The sequence below is a fragment of the Lissotriton vulgaris genome, chromosome 1_1, assembly GCF_964263255.1.
Source record: "Lissotriton vulgaris chromosome 1_1, aLisVul1.2, whole genome shotgun sequence".
NCBI classification, from domain to species: domain Eukaryota; kingdom Metazoa; phylum Chordata; class Amphibia; order Caudata; family Salamandridae; genus Lissotriton; species Lissotriton vulgaris.
The window spans coordinates 1,754,502,616-1,754,526,940 of NC_141685.1; the positions used below are offsets into that span (position 1 = coordinate 1,754,502,616).

A 24,325-nucleotide genomic window follows, 5' to 3' on the forward strand; every position below is an offset into this window, starting at 1 on the left:
CCAGCGGCACCCTGCGGCGCCGGGCCCGAAGGCACCGACGACGCCGGGGCCGCTGCATCCTGCGGCGCCGGGCCCGAGGGCACCGGCGGTGTCGGGATCGTGGAGCCCAGCAGCGCTGGGCCCGAAGGCGCCGGCGGCGTCGAGGCCGAAGCACCCGACGGTGTCGGGGTCGTAGCCCCCGACCCACTAGGGCCCCCAGACGGGTTCACTGGGCCCGAAGGCGCCGTGGAATCCCTCGGAGGAGAAAGGGACCTCATGGCCATGAGGAAACGCTCGATCTCCTCCGGCGTCGCGTTCAGCCCAGGGACCGGGGGGTATGGGGCCGAACGCGGCGCCCGCGACTCCCGAGGAGCCGCGTGGGCGGTGTCACCCGAACCCCGGGCCGCATCGCGCAAGCGTCGGGGGGAGTCGGAAGAGCGATGATGTCTCTTCGACTTCTTGTGCTTCTTACCTGACGACTTGGACCCGGAGGAGTGGCGCCGACTCCCGGAGCTGTGACGGCTCCGTCCCCGCGACCTGTCCCTCGACCTCCCGTGGGACCGGGACCTCACTCGGCGCGGGGCCGACTGGCGGATTTCGAGTCGCCTGCGGGACCGCTCCCGCCTGGCCTTCCTCGAAAGGGCCCGACAGTCGGAGCAGGCCTCGTCGTCATGGTCAACGCCCAAACACATCAGGCACAGGCGGTGGGGATCCGTGACCGACATGGTACGGTCGCACTCGTCGAAATGCTTGAATCCGGGCATCCCTAACGGCACCGTCGGAGTCGTAAAGACTTCGAAATGGATCCAAAGAGATCACAAAAGTTTAGTCAAAAAGTGACTAGGGAACTGCTCTTTCCAGATCTGCGCTGGTTGGCGCGGAAAAAAGAAGAACTGACGTCAGCACGCGGAGGCGGCGTCTAAGTACTCCGAGGACGTCATCACGGCGCCCACGACGCCGACGACGGACGCGGAGCCGCAGACGACGCCTACCGACGCGCAAGGGTACTGCTACGCAAAACTTTCCGGATCCAGTCTGACGCCTGGGGATATTCTAAGGTAAGGAATCTATCACTAACGTGTCTCTTTCAGATATATTTACGAGCATACTGGCAGCGCGCATTAAACCATATATGGCGGGTCTCATTGGCCCAGACCAAGTCGGATTTATACCTACAAGACAATGTGGGGACAATACCAAACCGCATATACACCTCACAGATCTCATTGACCACTCCCGAAAGGAGGCCCTCCTGCTCTCTGTCGATGCAGAGAAGGCCTTCAATAGGGTTCGGTGGCCATTTCTATTCGAGACGCTTTGCCACCTCGGCTTTGGGGAGAGGTTCCTTTGCTGGACAAGGTGCATTTACAACGCACCTAGGGCTTGTGTTAGAGTCAACGGATGCTCCTCCGAACACTTCCCTATATACAGAGGAACCCGCCAGGGAAGCCATCAATCCCCATTACTATTCACCCTGAATATGGATCCGATGGCCCAGAGAGCATGTTAAATAAAGTTTTTCTTCATGCATAGACATGGAAATGGGACAACATTCACTTTAAAGGGGATTGTATTACCCGAAAATGTAGGGTTTGAAAATATGTTTGCGCGACCTAAGATGTACAACTTAGTAAGAAAATTGATGCATATGAGTGTATTCTAAGATGGCGCGCCTCTTTCTAAAGTGGATGTTGTCCCATTTCCATGTCTATGCATGAAGAAAAACATTATTTAACATGCTGCTTGGCAGGGTGTCATTGACACTGACGAAGGCTTGTAGCTGAAACGCGTTTGTTGACCATCGGCAAATAAATGAAGTGTTTTCCAATTTTCCTCTTGTGAGTGCGGTATTTCTTAAAATCAAGTTTTGAGATTTGGAGCCTGGATATTGAGCGGTTGTCCACTACCGCGATCCGCACCCGCCTGCGAGTGTTCCGTGAAGGAGAGTGGAGTTGGGAGCATTGATATATTTATATATATATATATACACACACATGCATCATCTAGGTATTAAGAGTTCTTAAGTAATAATTACCTTCCACGTTTGTACAGTGCACACATCTACGCATGACTCTTTCTGACATTTGTCAAATTGGCCCAGCAAGTATTTTTCGTTTCAGCATTTACTTTTGCATGCAATCCTCAGGTTTTACACAAGAATAATGTATAAACATATTTTTTGTAAAAATAGAAGAGAGGAGGAAAAACACATGTTAAAAAGCTCAAGTGTACAGTTAAGCCAAGATGAACTAGCTTAGTGTAGATTCAGGAAGGAGTAGGCGATTGAGGTATAGTTGGAACAGGGAAGATGTAGTTCTATGAGAAAAAAGTAATGGTTTGGAACTGTTTTAATATGAGGCAGAGCTCAATAAGCGTGGCTTCTGTTTGAGGACATAAACGGGCACAAAAACTAGTTCAGGTACAATTTACACTGGTTTGTCAGGGAAGGTGTTGCTTGCACATAGACCAGCTTGAGGCAGGACAGAGAGAGCTGCATCAAAGAGAAGACGCCAGCAATTTAAAAATAAATAACAAAAACACAGGAATATTGCATCTTTGTATTGCTTCACTATATAATGGAGGAAAATTATTGAAAACTGTAGTGATATCAAGGTAGATTTCATTAAGGCGTATTGTCTACTGAATTGTTTTACCACTCTATGTAACCTTACTGTAGAATGTGTAAGTAGCATTCCATAATAGAACCCAGAAACATGTTCCAGTACGTGGTTAGGGGGACTGAGCTGAGCTGCAGTGAGTTAGTTCGGTCTTATAATATCCTGAATAAATTGGATCTCTTCTGTACTTTTGCTGCTGGACTCCCTTCATTATGACACCATTTAATGGCGACAAGGATGAGGACACACACCCATATATTTAACTTTGTGTCATCTCACGTGTCTTTGATTTACAAAATATGCTAAATGCACACATTTAAGTATACAAAGAAGTGATGAATGGAATGCTTGAATTAATCTCAGCCACGGGTAATTACTCGGGCCGCATCCCGATCCATCGTTATTCCGTACACCACGTCACCTCAGTTTGAACCCAGCCATACGTACATCAGTTTCCAGCCAAAACTGCCAGGTCAGGTCCTCCCTGAAGCAGAACACACAGTCTCCCCCCGTGAAGGAATTGGTGAGCGGAGCTGTACTACGAAGGTGTTGTGGGCCGGGCGCAGCCTGGCAGAACTGATGGTGCTACGTGGGAATGGGCCGTGGCGAATCCCTGACTTGGCGCTCTCACTTGTACAGACACACGCTGGGGAGTAAAGAGAGGCCTTCCATGCTTCTGGGGGTTGCCACATTGAATGGACAGCAGAGGGGCCATCAAGACAGCCCCACTGTGATTGTTGCTGGCAGTGGTGCCACTGGAGTGACTTTTCAGGCATTGCCTAGTTGAGCTGTGGGCCTGGAAGCAGATGGTGGTGGAGCCCTGATCCGGGTGTGTTCCAGCTGGGATGATCATGGGGGAGAGGCTTCGCTTGTTGGGAGTGGAAGCTGCCTGCGTGACGCGGTGGGAGCCTTTCAGGACATTGGGCCTGGGGCTGTCAGGCTGGATGTGGACCATTCAAGGTCGATGGTGGGTGGACAAGAACCTACCCTGATCCTGACGGGTGAGGTGAGAGCGCTGAGCCTCACAAAGGGATGTCACCACTACAAGCCTTTACAAGTGCACTTGTACATGGGCAAGACTGAGGGCCCCCCAGTGGGTGTTGAGAACTGAGAGCAGATGACGCAGGTTCGGATTGGGGTGGGCATGTTGTTCTGACAGCTGCTTGAGGTGTGCTGAGAGATGCCAGAAACAGCCCCTCCTTATGGACTAGTTGTGATGTCCCCTCACTGAAGACGTTGAGTGGAGCCGTCCACCATAACTGCTACATTGACAGTGCCCGGGACTACTCAGACTGGGAGCCGTCAGGACACTTCGGCGGGTGGACAGGGAAGGACCAGGCCCGGACACCTGGGTAGTGATTGCTGGCTGCCGAGTGAGTTGTGTGACTAGTTACCCTTCTCTCCCTGCCACCCATGCTGACTTTCATAGACGCATTTTGGTGTTCGGGCAATTCGGTCCTGTATTCCGTGTGGACCAACTTTCTGGAAGCCTATGTGCCCTACATGGCCAGCAAGGGTATGTAAAAGTGTGCTAATCCCACTGCTCAGAGCAAAATAGTTAATTTAACCTCTCAGAGGGGAGCAAGCAAGAGGGTCTGGAACTGGCACTGCTGGAGCTGTGCCTATGAACGACTCGAGGGGTTGAGTGCGCTACTGGAGTGTAGGCGCATCCCTGTGGTGGGCACACTTATGTGGTGCTGCGTGTGGAAGACAACGCAGTGAATTCCAACTGTGATTCAAATAAAGTTCAAAATAGTTTAACCCCTTCGATGCGGCCGCAATTCCCCTGCTGTGCTGTAAACAGCACGAACAGGGGCGGGCCGTGACGAACCCCAGCCGTCATCAGCACACGAGCACCGTAGTGCATGACGGCTGGGGTTCGTCATGAGCATGGAAGGGGTTAAAGTTTCAAGATTTATTTGCAGTTTTCCATTAAGATGTCTTTCATATTTTCTTCATATGAGTCATCAGACAATCGATTTTAGTCACATCAAAAACTGAAACAGCTCCAATGCATTTCGGACTGAAAGTCCTTTTTCAAGGAGCACTGCAACAAAGAATATACAAGAAATACGAATCAATGCAGGCACGTAAATGAAAAATAATAACAACAAAGTAACGAGAGTTACGTTTGGTGTCTCAGTGCGTTAACCTCATGCACCCTTGAAGTAGAGGATGAAAAATAGTGAGCAGCAGTATAGTTCCACCAAGTTATCAAAAGTGATCCGAGATGTGATTAATTCGAAGAGAAAACGTGAACGAAATTAAAAATGAGGATCGGTGAAAAAAGGAGGCGGAAGTTAGAGAGGGTGTGTCCGGGAGGCGGAAGAGTGCAGGAGAGAGTGAACGGAATGAAATATTCTGACAGGGTGACTGAAAGGCTCAGAAAAGTTCGAGGCTTACGTAAACGTTTTCAGTGTTCGAAGAGGTCCTGAAGGGAAAAAAGGTGACCTTGTGTAAGCTAAAAAAGCGGAGATTGACAAAGAAACTGTCCGTACGGAGGGGTAGCGTGAAGACTTACTTGGTCTGGCGGTTAAGCGGGAATGTAAAGGTCAGGTTCCAAGTGCGAGGAACTCCGCGGAGTGAATGCGGAGTTTTGGGAAGGGAAGGTGATGGTAATGGAAGAGGGACAATTGGGGAAAAGTGAAGTGGTTGGAAGCAAAAATGGAGCGGCCATCTTAGAGAGGGAAAGAAACGGGATAAGGAAGAAAGTTGAAGGACAGAAGTGAACATGCGGCCAGTACAACAGAATTATAATGCATCAATAAACGCCCGAAATTGGCATCATAAAAAACAGCTCAGTTCAGTCCTGTCATTAAGACCAAAGGGTTTCTGCGATTGCAATCTGTACATCCATGCAGTTTCTCTTTGCAAAAGAGTCTTATTGTTGTCTCTCCCTTCAATTTTAGGGACAATTTCAAGGACCATGTACTTGAGTTGGGCCACGTTGTGATTGGCCTCATTGAAGTGAATCGCGACATTGGATTTGATGTTTTTAGTCCGTATGTTGGACTTATGTTCGTTCAAACGAGTCTTAATTTTCCTGCTAGTTTTGCCCACGTAGGTTTTTCCGCATGGGCACTTGAGTAAATAGATCAAGTTAGAGGAGTCGCATGTGGCGTCCACGTTTAGTTTGATGTTAAACCCTCTCATGGGGTGGTTGAGGATGTTTCCTTTGATTATATTATTGCAGTTGCTGCAGTGGTGGCAAGGACGTGTACCGGTGTGGTGAGTTGGAGTGGATTGAGTTGTGCTCTTAGACAAAATTTCTTTGAAGTTCATAGGTCGGGTGTAAGCGAAAAAGGGGGGATCTTTGAAGAGGTCCCCGAAATCTGGTTCGGATGCTAGGATGCGCCAGTGTTTTAGTATGATTTTCTTATAGCTCTTGCTTGAAGTAGAGTACCTAGAGACAAGTACCATTCTTTGATTGTCGGTTTTGGGCATACTCCGTAGAGCTTCTGTCCGAGATGTTGCTGAGGTTCGGTCAATGGCCTCCTTGAGGATTGTATCTGGGTAACCTCTATTGCGGAATCTTGATGCCATGGATAGGATTTGATTGGTTCTGGTGTCTGGATCGGAAACTATCCGGGTGACTCTTAACATCTGGCTGTAAGGCAAATGTCTTTTTAAGGAATTTTGGTGGAAGCTGCTGAAGAGGAGAGCATTATTGCGGTCAGTGACTTTGCGAAATAGGTCTGTCTGGATTCCATGAGGGGTTATTTTGATGAGGACATCAAGGAATGCTATCTCCTGATCATTGATGTTCCAGGTGAAGTCTATGCGATCGTCTTTGGTGTTTAGATCTGTTAGAGCAAGTTCTAAGCTTTCTTGAGAGTCCTTCCAGATGAAGAAAAGATCGTCAATATAACGAACATAGAGTTTGAGGTTGTCCATCCAGTGTCTGTTTTTGTAGATGTGGTTGAGTTCGAAATTGCCCATGTATAGATTGGCATAGGTGGGCGCCGCACAATTGCCCATAGCCATTCCGGACATTTGTAGATACCAATTCTCGTCATGTTTAAAATAACTGTGGTATAGGGTGTAAATCATGAGTTCGAGAATGAAGGGTTTCAAAGGATCGCTAGTTTCGGATTGAAGTAAGGCATGTTCCACAGCATTTATACCCCCTTCATGGGGGATGGAGGTATATAAACTCCTTACGTCGGCTGTGCATAAGATTAGTTTCTCACTTTCAAGAAATTGTATAGAGGAGAGTTTATTCAGAAACTCTGTGGTATCTTTGATGTAGCTTGGTAGACTTGAAACCATGGGTTGTAGGTAACGGTCAATGAATTTACCAGTGGGTTCATGGATTGAACCTCTGGTGGAAACAATTGGACGGAATGGGGGATCCATCAGATTCTTATGTATTTTGGGCAGCATGGTGATTGAAGGGCTCCTAGGATGTTCTGAGGTTAGGTATTTCTTTGTTCTTTCATCAATGACTCCATCTGCTGCGGCTTTATCAATGATGGTGAGTAGTTCCATTCTGTACTCGTTGGTGGGATTACCATCCAGAGGTAGATAGACGTTTAAATCCGTGACATGTTCAGTCATTCTCTGGTTGTATAATTCCGTGTTGAGGATGACGAGGGCGCCCCCCTTGTCTGCTTTCAGGCATTTGCGCCTGGTCTTCTTCCTTCTGGCCCCCCTCCCTTGGTGCCCCTCCACTCCCGGTTCCCAAAGTGAAAACCCTGGGAATCTTTCTTAATCCCCAGCTTACTGTTCTCCCACAAGTTAACTCCGTGGTCTCCTCATCTTTTTTCTCTCTCAGAGTAATTAGGAAAGTTTCCTGTTTCTTTTCCCCCCCAGCTTTAAAAATCATCATGCTGGCCATGGTACTGTCCCGTATAGACTACGGTAACATAGTCTATAACGGAGCCCCTGCATACATGATCCATCGATTACAACTGGTGCAGAATCAAGCGGCCCGCCTGATCCATGGCCTTCCCAGATATCATCGGGTCACCCCATTACTCAAAACACTGCATTGGCTCCCCATAAGAGAGCGTGCCCTGTTTAAACTCGGCTGTCTTACTTATCAAGCCAGAGCGGGCACTGCTCCCGAGTTCATCTGTTCCCTCATCAAACCATACTGCCCAGGCAGAGAACTTAGCTCGGCCCATTTGGCCCTCCTTACCATCCCCCGCTTTAAAAAGCAGAGGGCGGGCGGAGCGAGATTCGCTGTCCTGGCTCCAACCTTTTGGAACTCCCTCCCGATTGCTCTGCGCACCTCACTTTCCTACCCCCTGTTCCGAAAAAACCTTAAAACTTTTTTGTTCACTCAAGCCTACCCTTAAAATCTCTCTGCTGCTGCCATCCACTGATCACCACTAGCGCCATGAAACCGCTGGGTATGCGAGCGCTGTACAAATGTTTTTAAATTCAATTCAAATTGGATAGAAGGATTCCTGGCGATGTTTCTTAGGGTATCCATGTCTTTGTTGGTTATGTTCTTACGAGTCTTCTTGCGAAAATTGATTTTGGAGATGTCCTGTTTCAGAAGGGTCTCGAAAGTGTCAATGCTTTTGTGGCTTACAGGAGGCACAAAAGTGCTGGAGGGTCGTAAACCCATTAGCTGGTCAGGTTTAGGGTCTGTAGGAGGGTCTACAATGTTTTCAAAAAAGTGTCTTATTCTTAATTTTCTTGTGAGCTTGAACGTGCTCACGTCTAATTCGAGTAGGTTGGTGTTGCTGGTGGGAACGAATGACATGCCTTTTTGAAGAGTTCTCGTTTCGTGGTCCGTGAGGTGGACATTTGAGATATTGATTACTAGCGATGTTTCCTGGTCTTCTGTTTGACCTTCAGAGGTTGTTGGGTATCTGCGTTGTCTTTTTCCTGCCCTTTTGCCCCGCCTGGGTCTGCGGTTTTGTCTGGGCCTCCCAAAATACATAAGAATCTGATGGATCCCCATTCCGTCCAATTGTTTCCACCAGAGGTTCAATCCATGAACCCACTGGTAAATTCATTGACCGTTACCTACAACCCATGGTTTCAAGTCTACCAAGCTACATCAAAGATACCACAGAGTTTCTGAATAAACTCTCCTCTATACAATTTCTTGAAAGTGAGAAACTAATCCTATGCACAGCCGACGTAAGGAGTTTATATACCTCCATCCCCCATGAAGGGGGTATAAATGCTGTGGAACATGCCTTACTTCAATCCGAAACTAGAGATCCTTTGAAACCCTTCATTCTCGAACTCATGATTTACACCCTATACCACAGTTATTTTAAACATGACGAGAATTGGTATCTACAAATGTCCGGAATGGCTATGGGCAATTGTGCGGCGCCCACCTATGCCAATCTATACATGGGCAATTTCGAACTCAACCACATCTACAAAAACAGACACTGGATGGACAACCTCAAACTCTATGTTCGTTATATTGACGATCTTTTCTTCATCTGGAAGGACTCTCAAGAAAGCTTAGAACTTGCTCTAACAGATCTAAACACCAAAGACGATCGCATAGACTTCACCTGGAACATCAATGATCAGGAGATAGCATTCCTTGATGTCCTCATCAAAATAACCCCTCATGGAATCCAGACAGACCTATTTCGCAAAGTCACTGACCGCAATAATGCTCTCCTCTTCAGCAGCTTCCACCAAAATTCCTTAAAAAGACATTTGCCTTACAGCCAGATGTTAAGAGTCACCCGGATAGTTTCCGATCCAGACACCAGAACCAATCAAATCCTATCCATGGCATCAAGATTCCGCAATAGAGGTTACCCAGATACAATCCTCAAGGAGGCCATTGACCGAACCTCAGCAACATCTCGGACAGAAGCTCTACGGAGTATGCCCAAAACCGACAATCAAAGAATGGTACTTGTCTCTAGGTACTCTACTTCAAGCAAGAGCTATAAGAAAATCATACTGAAACACTGGCGCATCTTAGCATCCGAACCAGATTTCGGGGACCTCTTCAAGGATCCCCCCATTTTCGCTTACACCCGACCTATGAACTTCAAAGAAATTTTGTCTAAGAGCACAACTCAATCCACTCCAACTCACCACACCGGTACACGTCCTTGCCACCACTGCAGCAACTGCAATAATATAATCAAAGGAAACATCCTCAACCACCCCATGAGAGGGTTTAACATCAAACTAAACGTGGACGCCACATGCGACTCCTCTAACTTGATCTATTTACTGAAGTGCCCATGCGGAAAAACCTACGTGGGCAAAACTAGCAGGAAAATGAAGACTCGTTTGAACGAACATAAGTCCAACATACGGACTAAAAACATCAAATCCAATGTCGCGATTCACTTCAATGAGGCCAATCACAACGTGGCCCAACTCAAGTACATGGTCCTTGAAATTGTCCCTAAAATTGAAGGGAGAGACAACAATAAGACTCTTTTGCAAAGAGAAACTGCATGGATGTACAGATTGCAATCGCAGAAACCCTTTGGTCTTAATGACCGGACTGAACTGAGCTGTTTTTTATGATGCCAATTTCGGGCGTTTATTGATGCATTATAATTCTGTTGTACTGGCCGCATGTTCACTTCTGTCCTTCAACTTTCTTCCTTATCCCGTTTCTTTCCCTCTCTAAGATGGCCGCTCCATTTTTGCTTCCAACCACTTCACTTTTCCCCAATTGTCCCTCTTCCATTACCATCACCTTCCCTTCCCAAAACTCCGCATTCACTCCGCGGAGTTCCTCGCACTTGGAACCTGACCTTTACATTCGCGCTTAACCGCCAGACCAAGTAAGTCTTCACTCTACCCCTCCGTATGGACAGTTTCTTTGTCAATCTCCGCTTTTTTAGCTTACACAAGGTCACCTTTTTTCCCTTCAGGACCTCTTCGAACACTGAAAACGTTTACGTAGGCCTCGAACTTTTCTGAGCCTTTCAGTCACCCTGTCAGAATATTTCATTCCGTTCACTCTCTCCTGCACTCTTCCGCCTCCCGGACACACCCTCTCTAACTTCCGCCTCCTTTTTTCACCGATCCTCATTTTTAATTTCGTTCGCGTTTTCTCTTCGAATTAATCACATCTCGGATCACTTTTGATAACTTGGTGGAACTATACTGCTGCTCACTATTTTTCATCCTCTACTTCAAGGGTGCATGAGGTTAACGCACTGAGACACCAAACGTAACCCTCGTTACTTTGTTGTTATTATTTTTCATTTACGTGCCTGCATTGATTCGTATTCCTTGTATATTCTTTGTTGCAGTGCTCCTTGAAAAAGGACTTTCAGTCCGAAATGCATTGGAGCTGTTTCAGTTTTTGACATGACTAAAATCGATTGTCTGATGACTCATATGAAGAAAATATGAAAGACATCCTAATGGAAAACTGCAAATAAATCTTGAAACTTTAAACTATTTTGAACTTTATTTGAATCACAGTTGGAATTCACTGCGTTGTCTTCCACACGCAGCACCACATAAGTGTGCCCACCACAGGGATGCGCCTACACTCCAGTAGCGCACTCAACCCCTCAATCCTCTACGACGCACCTGAACAGTTATGTCACCTGTTGGAGCACCTTAAATTGACTACCCTCGTCAAAACCAATCTCAACACAATCTTGGCATCCAAAGTTGTGCGCCGTGCCCAATACACTCAGCCTATGAACGACTCAACATCATAAATCCTGCAGGCAATCCAATATGCCAGAACTTACCTTGAGGGGAATAATGAGCTCAGTCTGCATCTTTCACTGCTTCTCCACGATCTTAGAAATGTGGTGAACTGGGTTACCTAGGAGGAGGGCTGCCTGTCCAGAGTGGAGGACAATATCCGCACCCTTCAGTCTATCATAACAGCCCTCCAAAGTAGGGTGGGCCGGCTAGAGCCCGAGGATGCAGAGGGAAGGAGCAGACTAAGTGACATCTGCATTGTGGGGATCCCCAAGGGGAAAAAGGAAGGGTGACTAACGCAATTAGTTACTAAATGGCTGGCCTCTTGGTTCCCCGCAAAGCTGCTCTCCACAGGCTTTGTCAGGATCCTTGGCAGCTCAGCTGCCACCTGAGGCCCCTCTGCACCGGTTGATAGTCTAGCTCTTCAACTGCGTGGACCGGGACATCATTCTCCGCAAAGCTTGCTGACTTGTGAAAGTATGCTCTTCCCTGATTATACACTCAAGAGTACGACAACAGCGCTGCTCCTTCTTGGCTGTTAAAGAAATACTTAGGGTGTTACAAATGCAAAATATTCTACAGTTCCCGGCTCAAAGTGATTTATAAGGGAAAAACCCTCTTTATTGATACGCCCAAAAGTGCCTTGGCCTAGCTTGAGGAGCACTTGGATTTTGGTTATTGCCAGTCGACGTCCACCCCACTGGGTGCGACTCATGGGGGACAGGCCGGTGTCTTGGAGGCAGTTACCCCATCGGACCAAAGTCACGACTCGGAGACAAGGACTGTCCAGGTGTTGAAGCATCGGTGCATTGGGGCTGTGGAGGCCCTCTCTGGGACTGGGTATGGGGCTTCTGGCGGTGGCCGGGAGTCTGCTGCTGATCCAAACACATGACTGTAATGTCGATGCCAGACCGGGCACCTCTGCTGGGTTCAAATATCCGCTGTTTAACTCAGGGGCCACCACCTCCTTCTGTGTTACACGATCTGTTTTTCTCCTTCTTTTGTTTGGGTAATTGTTTGGGTAAATGTTGGGGTTCTCACTTAGAGTCCTTGTTTGGGTGGCAGATTCTTTGTGCGGAGAAGTGTAGGGTGAGGGAGAGGGAAGGGGGACTATTCATTCACGTTGTTTTTTGTTCACAGGTTCTGCACATTTGTGTTCCCTCAAGGTGCCAGGCTCCTCAAATACCTTTTAACTCCTTCCATCCCACAACACCCACCAATGATGACCACTGACCCTACAAGCGCAGCCACCAGGAGACACACCATCCTCTCATGTAATGTCAGTGTACTAAATTATCAATTTAACTGGGGAGTGGTTATGCTGTAAGTGAAGCGGCTCCAACCAGCCATTTTTTTACTCCAAGAAACACACCTCCTGACCATTGAACTGCACCTTTTTAAGCAGACATGGTTACAGTAGGGCGTATCACTCAGGCTTCACATAAGGCTCTCAAGGGTGGCTATATTACAACAGAAATCCTTTTCCATGGTGGCACAGCAAATCTCTACTAACCTCTTTGGTTACTATGTTTTGCTCACAAGATTATTGGAAAGGCAGCCTGTAGATATTTCTTAGCATGTATTCCCCACCCCGGTTGCTGGACTCAACTCTGAAAGAGATCTCGCAACATTTGGTGACCTCTCCCAAAACCCCCTCCTCCCCCTGGTTCACTGTTATTGGGGGGACCTTAATGTCCTTATGCACCCTGAGTCCTACACAGACTCGCCAACAGTGGCCAGCTGTCACATCACCTGTCGGACTGGGCAGTAGGCCTAGGCTTAGTTGATGCATGGCAACAATACCATCATGACACCTGTCACTAGACATTTCCTTCGCCGCCTTCCTCTGACACTGGCACGGAGAGACTAACTGCATGAAGACAGCGCTCTGCTGTTAGATGTGGAGCAAGCATTCGACTGAGTCCACTGGTCCTTCCTGTTAGCAGCCCTATATAAAATGCAGTTGGGCACCACATAATTTGGCTGGGTAGAAACCAATTACAGGGACCTATGGGCCCAGGTCAGGTTCAACTGAATTTTCCTCTTTCCCATCCAGATAGAGGGGGGCACTCGAAAGGGATGCCCGCTATACCCATTGTTCTTTGTTCTTATGGTGGAGCCCCTAGCAAAGGTACTTAGGGTAGATACTAGGGTGCAGTGTGTATGGTGGCATAGTAGACTGGAAGAAAGGGTCTTCCTTTATGCAGATGATATGCTCCTATTTGTTCAACGCCCTGAGACCAATATCCCCTGCCTGATGGAAATTCTCCGGCTTTACGGTGATGGGGCCAGTCCTTCTACTACCCAGGTCCTCGGGTGATGAACACTTTGCCTACCTCTAAAGGATCATGCCAATCGTTTTCAGATTTTCAAAAGCTGTTAAAGACCTGGCTTTTTTTAGATGTGCGTGGCATCAGTTCAAATCGATATACCTTTAAGTACTTCGCACTGGGAAACCCTATCTGGGTAGCCATGAGCTCTATAAATCTTTCATAGTAATAATGAGTCAGGGCTTTGGGTGAACTGGAGGAAGTCAGTATTGGTGCCAGTGAGAGGAGTTGCAAGGGGGTGGATTGACGCTGGACTCAAGCTGGCGGGAGACAGCCTTTGCCACATGGATATGAATGAGGGTTTCACTCAAGAGGTATTGGGACTTAAATGTGGTGGCACCTTTAATTAGTGGGCCGTAACATGACTTTGAGAAGTGGGCGTCATTGACACGGACCATGGTGGGCAGGGGAGCACTTCTCAAAATATTTTTACTCCATTTCCTTTTCATCCTCCAACATTATCCATACATTCGCCCTCCAACTTTTTTCTCGACCCTCTCGGCCCATATTGGGACCTTTTTAGGGGTCAACAAAACTCAGTGTGTATTGTTTACCAAGTGCCAAATGTCCCCATATCAGGTGGGACTGGGATGGGCAGATGTTAAATTATAATATTGGGTGTCCCATCTGGAGCCGGTAGGTGACTGGCTTCATGGAGATAGAAACGACCCGGCCAATCGCCTAGAGCATGAACTCCTTGACTCCTATGGAATCCTTAACTGACTGTATGGTAATTCACCACCATATGCACTCCCTCTTGTTACTCGCCTTCCCTTCCTTTGTTGGCACGCAGAGCTAAAGCACATGCATTGGCATGGGAGGTTGACATCGGTGACCCCGCTGTAGCAGGGGACTTAGTTGTCCGAAACAGCAGGACTAGCTGGCTTCACCAAATAGGATTCAATAGGACAATTCACATTGGGAGATGTGTGGAGGGGTGGTGTCATTATGTCTTCAAGGAGCAGGCAGCAGATTTTCTCCTCCCTAGGTTACAATTTTATTGTTACCTACAGCTACGACACGCTTTGGACATACATCGAGACAAACTTGCCTCCCTCCCATGGAGTAATCCTCTGCAACGCTACCTCATCCTTGATACAAGTGGGAAAGGGGGCACACAAATCTCAGAGATCCCTGGTTCAAGCTAAGGGCACAATGGAAGGTAGAATTGGGGGTCCCTTAGGATGAGGAATGGGTTGAAGCCAAGATGGTGCCCCGTCAGATGGCAATATCAATGTGATTATGCTAAATACAGGTTAAGTACCTACATAAATTATATTACTGTCCACATAGACTCTGGCATGTGGGAATGTGGCATGCCCCGGGTGCGACTCCTCCATTGGGACCCCTTTTCATGCAGTTCATGCAGTGGTTGCACAATATTGGAAAGTCATTAATGACGTACTGTGAGATGTGCCAATTAAACTGATAGAGCCGGACCTCAGGGTGGCCCCGCTGAGTGTGATGGATTTGTTGGGGGGACCCGGGGAAGGGGTAGGCTCACTCACTGGTGGCCATGGGATACTTTGTGGCCAAATTCATTGGTGAAAGGCTCATGCCCCTCAATCTCGGAATGGACAAATCAAATGAACCAGTGTGGGGCCATTTAGGAATTGGAATATAAAACCGGGGAGGGGGGTGGTGGGGGGGGGGGGGGGGGTTTACACAAGAAATATTTCAAAATATGGTCTCCCTGGACTCAGGCACAACAGTTCAAGGATAGAAATTATGGCCTCAGTGCTTCTGTTGCAATGTTAATGGGAATCTTGGATGTATTTTTGTGTGAGTAAATTTAGTGTTTGATTAATTAAAATCATTACAATATACAGTATTGAACTGAATGAAAATCAATCAAAGGATAAAAACCTCTTTGAGGCGTTGAATGCAGAGAATAGTGATCCAGTTCAGTAATAAAGTGCTGGTGCATAAATGTGACCGTGACATCTAGGAGTAGACTAGGGCTAGACAGAAGTGCTGCAAGTGCAATATGAAAGTGGCCAATGTGAGAGATCCCTCTGTCCAAAAGTCCATGTTGAGAGCCTCAGCAGTTCATTTTCAATCCCTTCTAGCTTCTTGGAAGCATAAGTGAGGAACCTCACTGCCTTGCAGGATAATTGTTTTGGATTACTGGTTAGTAGAGCTATTACTGCTAGGTGATATGACCTAACTTGCACAGTTATTAGAGCTGATCATAAGAGTTTACGCCTATGGGTTACACACATAGTCCACACACACATAGTAGATGGAGCAGGGTTTTGTGGATATATACGCACTGGTTGTTGGACCAAGACTACTTCGAAGAGGGGACAAGTTCCTTTAATGGGAAAACATCAAGGTGGTTGGGCAGCAGAGCGTGTTTCCTGACCGGAGAGGAAAAGAAGTCAGGAAGTGCTGTGGGGCCCAGGCCGCTTATGCTGGCATGACTGCTGATCCATGGCATTTGCAATAAAAGTCAACCTTGCCTAAGGTTTGTGATGAAAGCTTGCCTTCTCTGTTGGTGATCTGCTTGAAGGTGGCTTATTTCATAGTGGTTTTCCATGCATCCTCAAGTTGCAGGGCCTTTATTGACTGATGGATGGCAAAGTGCCATGACATCTTATTGTGGGCCTGTTTTTCTATTTCCAGCCAATCCTGGTGGGAGATTGTGTCCAATGCGGCCGATCTCAGCCTCCAACACAATTTTACTAAGGCCCAGTTCCTTTCTGGGCCCTGGAAGTGAAGGCCAAACTCTAACCTAATTTGAGCTTGCGAGACGTACGGTTGTAATGCAAAGAGCTTTTTGAAGAGGCTCGACTGAAGTGAATTTAAGACCGACACATCTTTCCCTTTTAGCAATTCAGAGCAGTAAGGTAATGCTGGCATGAATTTTGCTCCAGTGACCTGGAGGAGATGGTGTGTCGAAGTGTTAAGAGTCTTTTGCTGTAAAGTTTTTAATGTGAACAAAAGCTTGTTCGCTATTACTCTTCTGGAGGAAAGAAAAGTTTTAAAGATTCAGTGCGAAACCATGAAAATGCCAAGGAACTTATTAGATTTCACAGATTCTATGGTACTGCCATTAGCCCGCCATGAGAATTTAGTTGCAATCGGTTGAAGGGGCTTAGGAAACAGACCACCAATTTCATCTGCATATTGAAGGCATCAGAGTAGTTCCTGGCCCAGCCGGGAAAGGAGTAGGGGGGTGTTGTTCAACACTTAGGTCAGATGACAGTTGAGGTCGGCCATGTAGGAGTTGAATAGATCTGTGTGAGTGCTGACTTTTCATGTAGTTCTTCGGCTGTCATGGATCTTAATTTGTAGTTAGTATAAAGGTTGATGATTGCATCCAAAAGTTTTGGTGGCACCCTCCCAGCGACCCATTTTTTCGTCAAAGCTGTGGAAGACCTTGTAGAAGTCTGCCTTTAAGTCAACAAATCAGGCATACAGCTTGATGGCTTTTGCTTTTTTTTGCAAGAAGACTTACCGCCAGCAGATTAGTTATTGTGCTCCTGTCTGCTCTGAAGCTGGTTTGTGTTTTCGAAATTATGTTTGAATGATTGACCCTTGCCTCCAGGTCAGAGCAGTTTGGAGCAGGGACAGCTCTTCCGTTTGAGCGGAGGAGCGTCACCCCACTTAATAAAAATCACCCTAAAGATAAAAAATAAAATGGAAATTATTGACCATTTTATTTTTACTACCCATGTCCTGATCCAAGTGTCAGGGGTGGGTGCGGTGGTAAGTGATAACAGCAGGGAGGAGGGTGGGCTGGTATTGAATTTTTTAAGTGCGCATGTCTTTTAGGCTGGCACATGTGCACTCCGGAGCAAGGACATTGCCGAGTTCAGTAAGTTTAATTTTTTTATACTATTTTACACCTGCATCACTCCCCCTCCATAGATGCCAGGAGCCAATGGTTTGGAGGCATAAAACTTTGTTTCTACATCGATTAGGGTGATTAATGTGTAGTTTGCAGGATTTGAGTGTGCGCCTGATTTATAAATTGGCTGTAGTATGCTGCCACAGATGGCATTTGTTAAATGCGTGTGGTTGAATAACGGCGTTAAATAGGTGGCCAAGAATGTGGGATCTTTTTTAATTAGCACATCTGGAAGGGCATTAGGTCCTGGCACCCCCTCTGACCTGAACCTTTTCTAAAATATGTGCTACCTGTGCGTGGTTCAGCATAGGGTAAGACACCTCTGTTGGTTGTAGAGTTTCAGAATTATGCCAATGGACGTACACTTGTGGCCTTGGTGGCTGGCCCAGATCGGCATGGGTGTAAACTGCAGCTATATGTGTTGACCAGGCAGACTCCCTAATGTCGGCGTTGTAATGTCAGTGGGGGCCATTTACTAATTTGTTGATTTTGGCCCAGAAAGGTTTGAAATCTTTTGGTTTACTTGCATGAAGCAATTTACTCCAAATGCCCGTCATGACGTTGGATTTTGCCATCCAGATCGCTATTTTATCGGCTTGTTTCATTTTAGCAATTTTAAATTTTGTTTCATTATTGAAATGACAGTCCAACGGGAGCGCTCGTCTGATCTCCCTGTTGAGTTGCCTTTTCATTTTCAGCAACTGTGACGAAAACCATTCAGCCCCAATGAGAAGAGGTATGGTTGCAAATGCAACTATGCAATTAGAAGAATTTTGATGAAGCCCTCCTAGGCCTGTAAAGGCGTATTCATGGTAGGCGCACTCAATGGCTCCATTTCAAAGTATAGGGTGACAAAGTCCATAATCCTTGCTGCCGTTGTGTCTTTCCACATGAGAGGCCTCCGATTGAACAACTGTGGGTGTGAAGATAGACCGTTTGTCACTGGGGCCTTTAGGGGATGATCTTGAGTGCAAGTATTTGGGCAGAATGGTCGCTCTTTGGAGAAATTGGTGACTCCCACAAATAGGTCAGAGTCTATCAGGATGTAATCCAAGATGGGATTAGCACTATCTGCCAGTCTGGTAAACGCTGCTGGCTGACACAGAGGAGGATGCCCGTTTAGTGTGCAAAAACCCAAGGCTTCAAGTGCAATGATGCACGTCTTGCCATGCTGGACTGTCCTGACCTGATTGCAAACTATTTGTGGAATTTGGATGAGAGGCTTGACATATGAGCCTTTCAGTAGATTCATGTTGAAGTCTCCAGACAGCATAATGTGGGCTTGTGAGCAAATGGATTGGTGGATTTTAACTTGGTCTGTCATGGTCTCGATGTTTGCATGTTTGTTCTTCTTGCCTGTATTGATGATAGATTCAAGATTAATAATGTCAGATGCTGCTCTTGGTGGGACGAGGCGGAGAATTTGACACATTGTATCCAAGATATGCCCAGGTCTAGGTGTTCATGATCCCACAGAATATCGTGGTAATACAGAGTGAAAGCCCCCCTTTCACCCTCCTCAACCGGGGTTCTTTTGTGGCTATAATGTGGAATTCTTTAAAGCCTACAATGGGGGTCATTAACTGCGTCTAGGATACATGTAACAACAGGAGATCTAATTCTTGTAGGAAGCTTAAGAATTTGTCATTCTCCACCTTTCTGCTAAAACCATTCACATTCCAAGAGCAGAATATAAAAAGGTGAACCATGGAGGAGGCTGCATATGGCATATCTCCTGAGACCCTGACGGCCCCAGTGCTGGAATGAGGCAATGGCGGCTGGACGCCAAGATTTACTATGAGTTGTACTCCATAATCTGACAGTCGCGATCTGGTTATTTGTAAATTCTCCCTGGCTGGTGTTGGATGTGCAGGACCAATCGCCCTCTTTAACAGATCCTGGTGTAAGCTAGATGTCTCTAGCGGTGTAGGCAAAATCAGGACTTGGATAACAAACCGGTTCAAGTTTCTTCATGTCAGTGCTGCCTGCTGCAGATTGTTCTCTGTACTGCCAAACCTGAGTAGCAATATGTAGTATTTCATAAATAATGTCATCCATGGTAGCTCATTGTGAACATGTTGGAATGTTATGTATGTAACTCAGTTCTATGCCTTAAGAATGTTAAGTAGTCAGTTGAAGCTGATCTCTAGCTGGTGATGGATGGGATCCTTCTCCAGGAATAAACTACAATTCATCTGTTTTCCTGTGTCTTCAATTTCAATTTATATGGAATACTTCACAATACTTTCATGCATCCAGGTGATGGGTTTAAATACAACCACTTCTATGCTGTTAGATCTTATGTGGTTCAGGTGTTCTAGTGCACTGATCAGCTTTAGGACTGCACTCCTGTTTAAAATGTCATGGTGCCGCCTGGATTTGTAACGGGGACTCAACTCCAGCCTTCCCTTCTCCTGGTTCAAGCCACTGACCCCAGGTAACTGTTCCGTGGTTGCAGACAGTTGCGGTGGATGCACAAACGATTTTGCCTCTCAGGCCGTGCCTTGAGTGGTGGAAGTAGTGACCCGGAGGACTCTTTCATTTGGTGGGTGGTGAAGCACCAGGGTCTATGATCTGTGAACACTGTTTCCCAGCGGGGTAGGTGAATTGCTGCATTGATCATCATTCAGGCATGGGCAATACAAGGTTCCAGCATTGAAGATGACACTCGGGACTCTGGCTTAGTGCGATGTTGCTGTTGTAGTTTCTGTATTCCAGAAAGGTGCTGGTGTTGTTGCTGTATATGCAAAAGCCTCCTGTAGGTGTTCTTGTTGCTCGGACATTACTAGATCTTGTGGTACAAACATTGCTTTATTCCAGCAGACCCTAACCAGCTCCTTTGCTTTAATATGGCCCTCTGGTAGCGGAAATATCGGATTAAATGAGGAAGTTAGTGTGGTATTCCATGCTTATGTCATTCCTGTGGTTCTTAGAACCTGTGATGTCATGGTAGAATGCTTGTTGAAGATAGCGGTTTCTTAAGGGAGTGGTTCGTTATCTATGCTGTTCCCTGCTGTGGATGTCAAGCTGTTCTCTTTCCTGAATAAATCCTACTTGGAACCTAACTGCTCATGGACGTACTTACTACACATTTCTTGGCGACGATTGGGAGCTCCTTATTTCAAGGATTTCAAGGATTTGAAGAACAGCGTTCACTTTTATTTTTTTTCCTTTGAACTTTTATCTCAATCGGAGTTGAATTCAAGCTCCGTGACTGTTTCTACCCAGTTATCACCGCACCTCATCGGATCGGTAACTTTTCTTTATAATATTTCTACGTCTATTTTGAATTACCTTCATTGCCGTTGGTGAGCGCCCTGTTCAACGATTCCCCTGTGTTCTCTCCTCGCGCGTCTCTCACTGACGTGTCTCCGAGCTTCGCGCTACATTGCAAGGCATTGTGGGAGATCGCAAGCATTATGGGAATCACCTCTCACCTCGTGTGACATAGTGACGTCATTTGCGTGCCTCCATCTTGGATTTTCATTCGTATTTACCTCAGTGTCTGGAGCCTTTTGTCCTCATTAATTCACCGGCACAGGTCTTGCTAATTCGTCACAAGGTATTTCTTTTCATCATTTCAACAAAAGACTTGAAATACTTTATAGACGTTACCTTCCTTTTGTAAAATGTCAAATATTGCAGCTCTTCCTCATTTTTTGCAATCTGCTGGTGATCCTAATATTGAGTGGGATTTGTGGTTCCCAATGTTTATGGCATATGTTGATGTTCTTGAGAAGGATGGTTGTTCTGCCAAGCGTAGAGTGGCCTTTTTAAGACACTGTTTAGGGGGCGCTGGCATCAAAGAATTCGACGATCTTCCTCCTATTGATGATGCTGGAGATATTGATATTTTTGAGAAGGCTACCAGACAGATGAAAATTCGTTTTGGCAGGAAAATTAACACTGTTATGGAGAGGTTCAAGTTTTACTCTCGTGTACAGAAACAAGATGAATCCATTGAGGATTATGTTATATGGTTCTTAGAACCTGTGATGTGATGGTAGAATGCTTGTTGAAGATAGCGGTTTCTTAAGGGAGTGGTTCGTTATCTATGCTGTTCCCTGCTGTGGATGTCAAGCTGTTCTCTTTCCTGAATAAATCCTATTTGGAACTTAACTGCTCGTGGACCTACTTACTACAGTTAGGATTTCGACCTTATCTCTGCCGGGGTCCATCTTTTTTGGGAGGTTGTTATGATGGACTTGGTTTTGCGAGGGGTTGGGACGTTCTGCTCTGTTTTTCCTTGCTTTTCTAAGTCGCTCACATTCCCTCTTTGAGAGGGATCTTCATGGGCTTGTTAGAGGAGGGTCCAGGACGTGCTCATTTTGGGGGAGTTACTGGATCTTAGTTCGAACATCAGAGCTGTGGTTTGTTAATGTCCCCGTTGACGGTTTTGGATATTTTTTGGACTTGTTACACTACATGGGCTCGTCCTCCTTGTGGGAGGAGTTTGGCATTCCTGTTAGTGGACACTTGGGATAGGGATAACCTCCCTGGACCTCGGGATTGTAAGAGAAAGTACGAGCTTGAGAGACCATAAATTCATCCAATATTTCTGATTCAATTATGGGAACTGACGCGAGGAGGTCCAGTGTCGATGCTTATTGGCAGGAATGGTAGGTCATGGCAGGATGTTGCTGTACTCTTTTGATCATGTTATTCAGTACATGCAATAAAAGTGAAATAAAAAGCATATGTAAATGTATGCAAACAATTGACAAATAGAAAACATTGTGCCATAGTACATATTGTGTGGAGACCGAGCGGGTGTACACCTCCATGTATTCCATCTGCCTACATTTGCCAGATACTTGCTGTGGAATCTTCTGCAAAGTACATTGATGAGTGGCCCCTGGTTTTAACTGAGTTTCAACCAATATGAGCTTTTCTAAAAGGCCCTTGTATCATACCTCGAAATTATTCTCCACAGCCTAAATATGTAAGTAGCACATACCTTTCAACTGCATGCCTACGAAGTTCACAGACTTACCTCTTCAGGGGGAGTAGTCACATAAGGAGGATTAAAAACCAACAGATCAACAATTCCACGTAACCTTGGCAATAACCCTTTGACCTAGGAGCAAAAGAGAAGACCCATGTTCTTACATTTTTAATATTGAACAATGAAGCAGCATATTTTTAATGCCAGATAAATAAATGAAGTTAAATAGTGGACTGCTGGTAGGCTATGGTTGGCTTACAATGACCAGTGATATATAATTAAAATTTCAAATTTTCTGCCTAACTGGAATAAGCATACATTGTTATGAGTAAAGTATTTTATTGACGTTTTAGTAAACACAGATACTGCTGTGAAGTTTGGTATGATACACCTTTTATTAGATTATTGCAGGTCAGAAGAAACATATTTTGCGGACCATATGTAATAAATAAAATTCTATTACTAGACCTCCTACAATTGTTTTAACACATCATACCCTTATATAGATTTTACTGGTGCACATTTAAAACATTTTTTTTATAAAGATGCTGTTATGAGTGGCACTTAAGGCATAGAGTTTATATTATATGTACTTTTATGAACATATATTTTAGATTTAATGTACACTACATCGTATGACAAATGTCTTGCTAAATAATACACTATGCAAATTACTTAATCTGTTCCTTGGCATACATCCTGCAAGAGACGACAAATGCCCTCCGACCACTTCTAAAGTGCTAAACTGTGCAATGCTGGCTTAAATTCAAGGTTCTAGTGGATTGGTGTAAGGGGCGAATGAACTATACTTAATTTGATCATTGTAGTTGTGCTGTCCCTCATGTAAAGTAGTGAGCTTGTGACCGAACACACGTATGCTATTTGAGGCCTCAAATGGTAAGGGCCACATAGCAGATCCCAGGCAGCTCTTCCTACAACTGTACGTCCATATATAACCATTTCTTGACCTACTCTCAGGCCAGTCATAACTCAAATAAGCACAGGTGTGAAGCCTGGTACTAACACCAAATGTCTGGAATCACCAATCCCCCAAAGCTGAAGAACATTCACAATTTTGCGGACAGTCGTACTCTCCACCCTCCTTGACCCCTCTGTTGTCCCACCAACAGACAAAGGTATCTTTTTTCTTCAGACTAAATATTTCTCAAATGGGATTGGAATAGGCAACACTGGAACAGGTACAATAGCCGTGTTTAAGAGAGAGAGCTTGTACACTCGTTTTAAGAGACGGCCAGCTCGCTTTAAAAAGCATGGCGAGTGAGTTTCTGAAATGAATGCTAAGGTACTGAATGACCCCAAAGCCCATTGAAATGGTCACCTATCTTGTAAGGGGCGAAGTTGGGTGCCTTCTAAATTCAGATTCAGAATCTCAGAATTAGCATTATGGATTTTGAGAGAAGACATATGTTCTTACATTTTTAATATTGAACAATGAAGCAGCAAATTTTTAATGCCGGATAAATAAATGGAGTTAAACAGTGGACTGCTGGTAGGCTATTGTTGGCTTACAATGACCAGTGATATCCAATTAAAATTTCTATTTTTCTGCCTAACTGGAATAAGCAGTATTTGTTCCCTCACCTCCTGCATCCAGACAGGGTCTCTCAAAAAGTAATCCTCGATCTGCCATCTATAAAGCATCCTGTTTAGATATGTCTTCCTCCAATGAAAGGTGATATGGGTGAGGTTTTCTAGTTCTATGTTCCCAATCTCTGTTTGCTGCACCCACACCATAGAAGAGGTGGGGCGCCGCGGCCAGGGCGACTGACACTGGACGCTGGGGCTCACGGTTTGAACCACGGCTCCGGCGGCAGGGCTCTGCCCAGCACCATGTGACTCTGGGCAATAGCTCATTTAATCTTCCCAACGGCCCTCAGTGCCGGGATGCCTCCGGGTACTGGTAGCTGTGCGCTTTACAAATACTGGATTTACATTTTACCCACACCATATTGCAGTGGAC

General features: G+C 45.9%; 1 protein-coding gene across 1 annotated transcript in view; it reads right to left on the reverse strand.

Annotated features, from left to right (window-relative positions):
* HEMK2 (HemK methyltransferase 2, ETF1 glutamine and histone H4 lysine) overlaps positions 1-24,325 on the reverse strand; it is a 112,674-nt gene that overhangs the window by 14,405 nt on the left and 73,944 nt on the right. The window contains exon 5 of the mRNA XM_086919053.1: positions 22,393-22,476. Within this exon, the coding sequence (XP_086775179.1) occupies positions 22,393-22,476 (84 nt within the window). The remainder of the gene's footprint in view (positions 1-22,392; positions 22,477-24,325) is intronic.